This window comes from Melanerpes formicivorus, unplaced genomic scaffold (genome assembly GCF_026170545.1).
Source record: "Melanerpes formicivorus ecotype bairdi unplaced genomic scaffold, bMelFor1.0.p_v2 SCAF_134, whole genome shotgun sequence".
Lineage (NCBI taxonomy): Eukaryota > Metazoa > Chordata > Aves > Piciformes > Picidae > Melanerpes > Melanerpes formicivorus.
Genome location: NW_027142486.1, coordinates 660,863 through 671,414, shown reverse-complemented (window position 1 = coordinate 671,414; position 10,552 = coordinate 660,863). Strand labels below are relative to the sequence as shown.

The window sequence follows — 10,552 nt, the reverse complement described above, 5'->3', positions numbered from 1 at the left end:
TCTGGAGGAGGAGGAGGCTGTTCAGTGGCTGTTTGGCTATAACACATTCTGCTGAATCACCTTGGGGATTGCAAAGTGGCTGCTATGATCCAACCTCCTTCTCACTACCCAGAAATTCTGCCTGGCTGATAAATCATAACCATGCCTCAACTTGTTGGTGTGGCCACATGATTGTAGAGAGGCCACCTGCTGAGAGACAGCTTGTGCTGAGCAGCTGGCTCCAGGGGGGCTGCATTGCTGATGGGACTTTCTCAGGCTTTACTTTGCTTAGCTTCCAAACAGCAACAATTCTGTTGTGGCTGTGTGCAGACTCGTCTCTAAGGAGAGCAGGGGGGGAGCTGGTGCCATGGAGCTGTGAGCTCCAGCTGCAGAGAGCAGTGGAGAAGTCTGATGCAAGGAGCAGTAAGTAAGCCCCAGGTGGGCAGGGACAATCATGGGGAGGCTGGGGAGGTGAGGAGCAAAGTTGTCCATACAGTGTCAGAGCTGAAGAAACAGATGTTCTGCAAGTGCAGCTGTGCTGGTGAGACAGCCTGGCTCATGTCACTTGATGAATGATCACCAAATGAGCTTTATTAGGTGCACTTTGGAATCTTGAAGGAAATTACAGAGACACAAATAGCTCCTTAGGGCACTTGGGCTCATTACAGGAACCTCAGGCACTGAGAGAAGACTGAAGAGACTGCTCAAGAAGTCAGAAGCAAAACACAAGCTCCTTGAAGTAGGAATGGGCCCCACTGAGGCTTGTTACTGCCAAAGCCTCCCCAGGGACTCCTTAGAGCAGCTCATTGGAGGCCATGACTGCAGGGAGACAAAGGCAAAGTGCAGGGCAGCAAAACCTGGGTTTGGTTTATGGAGCAGAAAGGTCAAGATCTGACCACAGCCCCTGGGGCAGGCAGATCCTGTCCCTCATGTGTGGTGCAGGGGGGTGTGGATGTTGTGATGCTGAGTGAAGGACAAGGGGATGACAGCCCCCAGCCTTCCTGGGGAAGTGCAAGGAGGCACTGAGGCCCTGCCAGTGCCTTAGGACAATGTCTCCTCACAGGCCTTGGTGGCAGATGGTTGTCATAGCCAAGGGGGCACAGCCTTGGGTTCTCTTGATCACTCCCAGCATTGTCTATGCCCTTTGCCATCTCCATCACAGACTGCCCTGCACTGTCCCACAGCTGCTTCTGCTTCCCTGCAGGCTGGAGACCCTCATCTCACTTCCCCACCTTGGCATTTCCAGACCTTCCCTGATGTCTGTCCACACTCACACTCTGCTCCTTGGAACACAAATTGCTGAGCTGAGCTCAGACTCCTTCTGGAGACCTTCTCCTACCACAGCACTCCCCTTTGAGAGAGGTTTCTTGCTCCTCATGTCCAGTCCCCACCTGCCAAGCTGCATCATGTGGCAGTGTCCCTCTCTCCTGCTGCTTCCTATCTCCAAGGAAAGCTCCATCTGGGAAGCACCCTTCAAGCAGGCACCCATCCCATCAGCCTTCTTGTGGCCTTTCAGCTGAGCAGGCAGAAGTGGCCTCACCAGGAGCTCCCAAGGCTGCTGGCCTTGCAGCTTCTCAGACAGACACCACCGAGCCCTGTGCCTGCTGCTGTCCCATCAGGTACTCAGGCAGCAGAGACCTGGCAACCAATACCTGAGCCCCTTCCTGCCATGAGCCCAGGTCCCTTGGCAGAGGGCATCTGACAGTCCCTGTGCCAGCCAGCTGCCTTCTGCTGGCCTGGCAGAGATGCTGTCAGATGGCAACTTAAAAGCTCATCTGCCAGCCAGGAGCCCAGGGCTGCCCTATCAGCTCCTGCAGACAGAACTGACCTCACAGTCCCTTTCCAGCCATGCTCCTGCTGCTGGCCAATCCCCTCCTGAGGCAGAAGTCACCTCACAGTCTCCCTAGTGAATTGTGAGCTCCTGACACACAACTGACCACATGATCTCACACCCAACCACCCCCCTCCTTGTGGCCAGAGCCTGAGAAGATCACAGTTTCATCAAACCCATCTGGTTCCTTTCCTGCCAAGGGTTTGAGTGGAGAAACCTTCCTCAGAGGAGCTGCTGGATCTGTCCTGGTGGAAGGGGTCCCTGCACATCATCCTGTCCAGTGACCCTACTCAAGGCAGGGTGAGGCAGATGAGGTCCCTCAAAGGCTCTGTCCAGTTTGGCCTCATCCCCAAAGGAGCTGCACAGGCCCTGGGTCAGATGGTGCAGGGAGCTGATGAAGACATTGCACAGTGCTGGCCCAAGGGCTTGCCCTGAGGGGGATGTCACTGGGAAGCATCTGCCAGGAGCACTCCAAGCTGGTGACATTTGGGCTTGATCCACCAGCTGGCTTCCCATCCACCACCTCATCCATTGCTTCTCTCCAGCTATCACCATTCTGGCTCTAAAGAAACTATGAGAGACCATGGCAAAGCCCTGGCTAAGGTCCAGGGACAAACCATCTTCTTTCCCCTACTCACAGATATTCCTTACTCTCTCTCTTGGCCTGCAAATAGCTGCAGGGGGGGTTTGGCCAATCACCTTCCCAGGGACTGTGCTGAGGGTGACCAGTCTGGAATGTGTCCCATCCTCCTTCTTGGCCTCCTTGAAGATGCATTTTCCAAAGACCCAAAACCTCTCTGCTGGTTCTGTGCACAGTGCAGGGCACAGTCCAGGGAGGGTGATGTGAGCAGACAGGAACTGTTGCAATGAACCTGTCCAAGGCACCTGAGATGAATCTCCCTGGAGCAGAGAGTTTGTTCTGCAGTCACACACAGAAAGGTCAGAGCTCTGTCAGGTGTCCACATCTGAGCTGGCCTCATGAACTCCTTCCTCACCTTGGGATGTTTAGAGACAGAATCTTTCCCCATCACTCACACAGACCCTGCACTGCAGCAGTCACAGGGTCTCCCTGGCCTCCTGCTGCCCCTGCCAGAGGCTGAGAGGCTCCTCCAACCTCCAGGGCCTTGGCTGTTGGTGTTTGTGCTCACTCAGGTTCCCCTCACCCCACACACAATGCCCCTGCTGACCTCTCACCTGCACAATGCAAGCAGGCACTGCTGGCCTCCCAGGGAGGGACAAAGAACCTATCCAAGCTGGGGTGAGAGGCCAGTGCTGGAAGTGGTGGTTGTGAGGGACTAGTCCAGGGTGACTGCCCTGGGACAGCTTCCCCAGGGTGTGCAGTGAGCACAGGCACAGGTCAGACCCTGCTCTGATGCTCTTCAGGTCTCTTGCAGGAGGCCTGGCTGTGTGAGGACACTGCTGTGTGCCCCATCCCTGCACACTCCACACTTAAACCCTTCCCTGGTGTTTGTCTCTGGGGGACAATTTCTTGGGCATGCTCTTGAAAGAAACTTTAGATAAAGACCTAAGCCTCCAGACACTGCCCTCAGCAGATCACCTGTCTTGATGGAACTGCCCTTGGGGGCCAGCTCAGTCACAGAAGTGCTCATGGCCTGTCCCTGCCTGCGGTCACAGGGCTGCACACGGCAGAGCCATGAGCAAGGTGCCACAGCACTCAGGCCTTAGACCAACACAAGGGATCTGAAGGAGAGTGTGGCAGGGGAAAGAGAGCAGCCCTGGAAGAACGAGTGCTGGGGCTGTGTGGCAGAGCTGTTGTGCTGGGACTCTTCACCTCTACCTCTGAAGAGATGAACTGCCCCTGGAGCTGCAGAGAAGGCTTGGAGGAAGGAGCTCAGGAAAAGACAAATGCTCACAGAAAAGCCTTTCTGTTGTTTAACCAAAGAAGGAGCACAGCTCCTGTTACACAAACTCTGGGTCAGAAAAGCAAAGCAGGGAGGGGATTAGAAAGGGGATGACAACATTATAAAGAGCAAAAATCCCCCTCCCCAGCTCCACCCCCCCCAAGTACAGGAGCCAGGCTGGGCCTGCTCTGAGAGGCATCAGAACTGCTCTGCAGGAGAACACAAAGAGTTTATTGCTTCTCAAAACACCCAGGCATCAGTTTGCTGAGGGCAGCCTTCAGCTCCTGGTTCCTCAGGCTGTAGATGAGAGGGTTCACTGCTGGAGGCACCACCGAGTACAGAACTGCCATCACCAGATCCAGGGATGTGGAGGACATGGAAGGGGGCTTCAGGTGGGAAAAGAAGCCAGTGGTGATAAATAGGGAGACCACAGCCAGGTGAGGCAGGCAGGTGGCAAAGGCTTTGTGGCGTCCCTGCTGAGAGGGGATCCTCAGCACTGCCCTGAAGATCTGCACATAGGACACCACAATGAACACAAAGCAAACAAAGAATAAAGAGGCACTGAGCACGATTAGCACAAGTTCCCTGAGGTAGGAGGTGGAGCAGGAGAGCTTGAGGATCTGGGGGATCTCACAGAAGAACTGCTCCACAGCATTGCCCTGGCAGAGCGGCAGGGAAAATGTATTGGTTGTGTGCAGCAGAGCAGTGAGAAAGCCACAGGCCCAGGCAGCTGCTGCCAGGAGGACACAAACTCTGCTGCCCAGGAGGGTCTCATAGTGCAGGGGTCTGCAGATGGCAGCGTAGCGATCGTAGGCCATGATGGTGAGGAGATAAAGCTCTCCTGAAAAGAAAAAGACAAAAGAAAAGACCTGAGCAGCACATCCTGCATAGGAGATGGCCCTGGTGTCCCAGAGGGAATTGGCCATGGATTTGAGGACAGTGTTGGAGATGTAGCCTATGTCAATGACGGCAACGTTAAGGAGGAAGAAGTACATGGGGGTGTGGAGGTGGTGGTCCCAGGCTATGGTGGTGATGATGAGGCCATTGCCCAGCAGGGCAGCCAGGTAGGTGGCCAGGAAGAGCCAGAAGTGCAGGAGCTGCAGCTGCCTTGTGCCTGTGAATGGCAGGAGGAGGAAGTGGGTGATGGAGCTGCTGTTGGACATTTCCTGCCTCTGACCTGTGCAAGGAGGAAAAGACAGTGATAAGTTAGGGGACACCTCTCAGGCTCTTCGTAACCTTCCTCCCCGAGCTGTGTCAGGAATGGATCAGTTCATTCCCCATCACTACCAGCCAATGGCCTGGTTCAGCACAGCTTCAGATGCAACAGAGACACAGAATTGCCATGAAGATGCCTCTGATGTCAGAACAGAAAGTGACCAACAGCCCAATCCCAGAGAGCAAGAGTCCCATGGAGAGGTGGAGAAACAGGGACGAGGCCTGCAGTGCTCCAGAGACAGTGAAGGGAAGAGAGAAAAGCAGAGGGGCTGGGGCTGAAGCCTTCTCCTTACCCAGCTCTGCTCATTGCTGCTCACATGATGAAACTGAAGGGCTTTGGTCATCCTTCTGTGTGCACACTGCAGGAGCCTTCAGCTGAAGATCAGCTGCTGAGATGGAGATGCTTCCAGGAGCTACAGCTGCAGTGCGCTGCACCCACAGCCCCACTGTATCAGTGACTGCAGTGATTTCACCTCCAGCAAGCTCTCAGCAATCTCCCAGTCCTGGCCACCTTGAAGCTCTCTCTGCCTTCTTCATCTCCCTGAGATCCCCTGGCAGTGCCCTCAGCCCTGCTGCCCTGTGCAGAGGAGCAGCTCCTGGGCAGAGCTGTCTCTCTGCAGCGCTGCCTGCTTGCCAGCGGCTCCCCCCAGTCCAGGAGCCTGCCCAGGGTGTTTTAATGAGTCCTCTGGTGGCTTTGGTGCCATCTAAACCTCAGAGACTGAGAGGAAGCTGATGAAACCACTCCAGAATTCAAAGTTAGATTCAGACCTTGAAGTTTCTCGTAGTTTTAATGGGTCCCTCTGAGGGACACTACTGGGAAAGTGTCTCCAGGGCGTGGGTAGAGCAGAGAACTGGAGGCAGTGCTGACAGGTCAGGAAAACCAGGGAAAGTTTGCTCTGATGCTGAGCAAACCTGGAGGTGTTTCATTAATCCAAAGGGCCAAGCGAGGAAGATCCTGTCCCTCACTCACTCCTCAGGGCACTTCCTTGCAGTGACATTTCTATCTCCTCATGTCCAGTCTGGCTGTCCTTAGCTCCACTTTGTGGCTTTAGTGCTTTCTCTTGTGGTTTGTCACTATGCAGGAAACTTCTCCATGTCTCAAACCACCCTCAGGCATTCTCCGGGTGCTCCTCTACTGTTCTCAATCTCCACACCACTGAGCCCAGGGCTCTCAGCCTCTATCTGCTGCTCAGGTTCCAGAGGCCTCCAAACACAGCTTGGCAGATCTCTGAGCGCTCTCTAAGGCAAAGGTAGTGGTCAAAGGCCAAGAAAGAGAGAGTAAGACTTTTCACCAAGTGCTGTAGTGGCTGGACAAGGAGCAATGGCTTTGACCTGAAAGAGAGGAGATTGAGATTGGACAGAAGGAAGAAATACTTTATGAGGAGGGTGGCAGGACACTGAAACAGGTGGCCCAGAGAAGGGGATGCCCATCCCTGGAAGTGTCCCAGGTCAGGAACCCTGAGCAACCTGAACTAGTGAAAGATGTCCCTGCCCGTGGTCAGGGGTTGGGCTCAAATCACTTCGAGGTTCCTCCCACCTCAAACCATTCCATGATTCTTTGATTCTAATATCCCCAACCCCTTTTCCACATGGCTGCAGATAGCTGCAGACACCATGGGGGTGTTTTCATCTGCCCTGCTCACCAACACCTCCATGAAAAGAGAAAAAGTTGCCACTTCTAGGACATGAATTGCCCTGGGTTTGGAGAAATAATTCAAACACACAAAGGTAACAAAATCGATTCCAAAACCTCCAATGTGTGTGGAAGTTTCCCCAAGCAGGGCAGTGGAAGAAGCTGCCACGATGACCTTGCCAACAGAGGATGGGGAGTTTCTGCCTTAAGGGTCTGAGATTAATGATGGGAAGATAGAAAAAGTGTTTGGGGCTTGCAAGACTTCCCATGGGATGTCCAGGAAAAGATCAAAGGAAGGGAAAGAGTGGGAGCAAGGTGGTTTGTGGGGGAACAAGCATGGGAGAAGAGAGAGAAAAGAGGATGAAAGAAGCTGGTCCTGCATGTAGAGGTCACTCCCCTGGCTGTGTCCTGATCACTGCAGCTTGCTCTGATTCCTCAACACCTCCATTTCCAACAGCTTGTGTGGGGAGGGAGCTCTCTGCTCTGGGTCCAGAAGGAGCTCTCTGTGCCAGCCACTGGTGTCATCAGGTCTGGCATTCGTTGGAGGCCATCAGCTGCTGCCAGGTGTAAGTGTGTTTCATGTTGGAGTCTGTGTTGTACAGATCTTGACTTGGCTGATCTTAGGAAGGGAAAGCTGGCCTGGAGCAGGTGATTGCAAGGAGAGTCAAGAGCTTCAGTCATTCATTAAAGACCAAGGCTGGAGAAGAAAAACCCCAGCCTCCTGTTGAGTGGGAAGGGGAACTTAACAACATCAGAGACATGTTGGGGCTGAGGCACTCCATGGATTCTGGGCTTCAGCCTTCATTGACAAGGTCTCCAGGCCTCTGTTCTGAGGGAAAGGGCTCTAGGAGGAGCAGAGCAAGGACTGACAGGAACCTCAGGCCATCCAGCAGGGAGGCATCCAAGGTCTGCTCCTGCAGGGGACTTACCCTGGCAACGGCGCAGTGTGGTGAGGTTGAAATTACCCCCAACACAGAACTGCCAGATCAGCTCAGCTGACAGCAAATGAAGTGCTATTTACAAACACAGCTGCAAGCTAGAAATATGAAATGCACTGACTGTGTACAAAGTATCCAATATTTACACATCTATACGATGTACAAACCACACCAGACCCCCCTGGACAAACCAGGGGGCTGCCAACAGCTTCCCCCTCTTCCCCCCCCCCCCTTCCTCTGCTGTACACAGGACAAGAGAAAGAAGAGCAAAGAGCAGTTTGTTAGTGCTTAGCCACAGCAAAGCAGCACAGGCAAGGTCAGCAAGCCAGCAGAAACACAGCTGGTATCTGTGTGGGAGTTTTAGGCTACGCCTTTCAAATTTTCCCCAGCTCTTGAACAGAAAGTGGTAAACTGCAAATAAATCTCCATTGGGTGCAAAGAGGAAAATAGTGATAGCTTTAAACAGTCCATTGGAGAGATAAGGCACTAAAACTGGTTGTGCAAAACAATCTTTCCCTCTTCTGGCTTCCTCAGGCTGGGAGATACTACCTGGCTCTTGCTCGACCTTGGCGGCACTGCTTTGTTGTGACTGCTGTTAACTTTCTCTGCTCTGTCTCTTGTTCCTTTGTATACAGGGGGGTAAGGAGGAGGCAGGGAGGTAGAAGCTATTGCAGCTCCCTTGGTCTTTGGCCAGGGGGTTCCTTGTGCTGTTTATCAATTGTAAATCCCTGTAAACATTGCAAATCCTGGATAGTTTGAGCACATCCTTTGCACTCCATTGTAGATGGTAGTTTTGCCTATAAATACCGTTTCCATTTGCTTCCAGCTGAGCTGCTCTGGCAAATTTAGTGTTGGGGGGGGAAATTTTCAACCAACCACAATCTGTCAGAGCAAAGGAAGCAAAGATTGAGAGAGAGAGAGAGAGAGCACACAACTATCTTTATGTTAGTTCCCAGGCCAAAGGGATTATTTAGACCTGATCATTATTTTCCCTTTACATCCAATGGAGATTTGTTTACATTCTACTACTTTTCTGTTCAGGATCTGCAGAGAATGTTCTAGGCACAGGCTGGAGCTGCCTGGCTGGGAGCAGCCCTGTGGGAAAGGTCTCAGGAGATGGACAGAAGGCAGCTGTGCCCTGGCAGCAAGAGAGGCTTGCAGTGTGTGAGCTGTGTGACCAGGAGTGCGGCCAGGAGACGAAGGGAGGGCATTGTCCAGGTGACTGCACCCAAATTTCAGATCCCCACAAAAGGAAAGGTGCTGGCAAGTAAAGGGCAGGTCCTGCCTGGCTAACCTGATCTGCTTCTGTTACAAGCTGACTGCTTAGTGGCTGAGGGAAAGGCTGTGGATGTTGTTCAACTGCATTTTAGTAAAGCCTTTGGCACTGTCTCCCACAGCATCCTCCTGCAGGATCTGCTCATGGCTTGGATGGGTGAACACTGGGGAAAAACTGGCCCAAAGAGTGCTGGGGAATGGAGGTAACTCCAGCTGGTGACTGGTCAGGAGTGGTGTTCCCCAGCGCTCGATACTGGGGCCAGCTCTCTAATATTTTCATCAGTGACCTGGAGGAGAGGATCAAGGGCACCCTCAGTAAGTTTGCAGGTGACTCCCAGTTAGGAGAGTGTGCATCTGCTTGAAGGTGGAGTGGCTCCACAGAGAAGTCTGGACAGGCTGGCTGGGCTGAGGTTCAACAAGGCCAAGTGCTGAGTCCTGCACTTGGGTCACAACAACCTCATGAAGGTTGCAGGCTTGGAGCAGAGTAGCCGGAAACTACCCAGCAGAAAAGGACCTGGGGTGTTGGTCAGCAGCTAGCTGAACATGAGCCAGCAATGTGCCCAAGTGGCCAAGGAGGCCACCATCATCCTGGCATGGATCAGCAACAGTGTGGCCAGCAGGAAGACTTTCTCACAAGTAACAAGCGATAGGAGAGGAGGAAACAGCCTCAAGTTGTTGGGCACAAGGAGAAAACCAAAAGGGTTGTCAAGGCCTGGAAGAGGCTGCCCAGGGGTGGGGTGGAGTCCCCATCCCTGGAGAAATTTAAAAGCTGCATAGCTGTGGTGCTATGGGAAGGACATGGGTTAGTGGGGACCTGGCAGTGTTGGTTAGTGGTTGGACTTGAGGGTTTTAAAGGTCTCTTCCAACCAAAATGCTTCTTTGGTTCTGTGATTCGATCAGGACATTGCCACCTGCCATCCATCCCAGCAGGCCTCTGCTGCCAAGCAAAGTCTTTCCATAGGTGGCATCTTGATACCAGCTGCAGCCATATTGGAAGTGTTGCAGCCCAGAGGGCCACCAAAGCTCACAGCCTGGAGCACAGAGAGGAAGAGCCCTGTGTGTCACCACACAGCTGTGACTTCAGTGCAGGAAGGGCTGAAGTGGGGCAGGACAGCTCCCATGGCTTCTGCAGGGGGTGGAGAGAAAACATCCTTAGGAGAAACCAAGAGGAAGGATGAGGAGCAAGGGATGCTCTGTGTTCTGTCAGGGTAGCTCAGATACATGAAGCTCTTCAGCTGGACAGGCAACTGAAAGGAGGACCCAGGAGTAGGAATTAGTTGTGGCTGGGTGTTGGTCAGGAACTGAATGCCCAGAATCTGTTGCTCACTTAACCCTTACATTCCCAGAGGGCTGGGGAGAGAATCAGGAGTTGAAGAGGGGCAGCAAGAGCTGTGTGTGCACAGAGCAGAAGGAGGAACCCATTCAGCACTTCCCATGGGCAGGCAGGTGTGCAGCCACTGCCAGCCCTTCAGGGCTTTGTGCCTCAGTGACATGAGAAGGCAGCACCATGACCATCAGCGGCCTTTTGTCATCCTCCTGTCCCTTAGCTTTACTTGAGGGACACAACAGCCTATGGGATGCAACATCCCTCAGCTCGTTTCTGGTCAGCTGTCCCAGCTTGTTGTGTGTCCCCAGACTGCTCAGGCTGAGGGCAATGGGAGCAAGAGAAAATCTTCATGCTCTGCAAGGACTGTCCAGCAGCAGCCACAACACAGCTGTGTGCTCAGTGCTGCTTTAGGGACAGATCCCAAGCACAGCACCCTGTGAGCTGCCATGAGGAGAATGAACTCCATCCCAGCCAGAGGCAGTCACAGGTGAT

The 10,552-nt window shown here is 53.3% G+C and overlaps 1 protein-coding gene across 1 annotated transcript; it reads right to left on the bottom strand.

Annotated features, from left to right (window-relative positions):
• Positions 1-3,902: 3,902 nt before the first annotated feature.
• LOC137456678 (olfactory receptor 14A16-like) lies at positions 3,903-6,459 on the bottom strand. The gene is made up of 2 exons (XM_068168238.1): positions 5,181-6,459; positions 3,903-4,849 (listed from the first exon to the last, which is right to left on the bottom strand). Exon 2 carries the CDS (start codon positions 4,833-4,835, stop codon positions 3,903-3,905), a length of 933 nt encoding a protein of 310 aa, XP_068024339.1. The 5' UTR covers positions 4,836-4,849; positions 5,181-6,459.
• Between the last annotated feature and the right edge of the window lie 4,093 nt (positions 6,460-10,552).

What these genes read in the sequence shown, in the direction of transcription:
- LOC137456678 (XM_068168238.1), bottom strand. Translation starts at nt 4,835, where the DNA reads ATGTCCAACAGCAGCTCCATCACCCACTTCCTCCTCCTGCCATTCACA.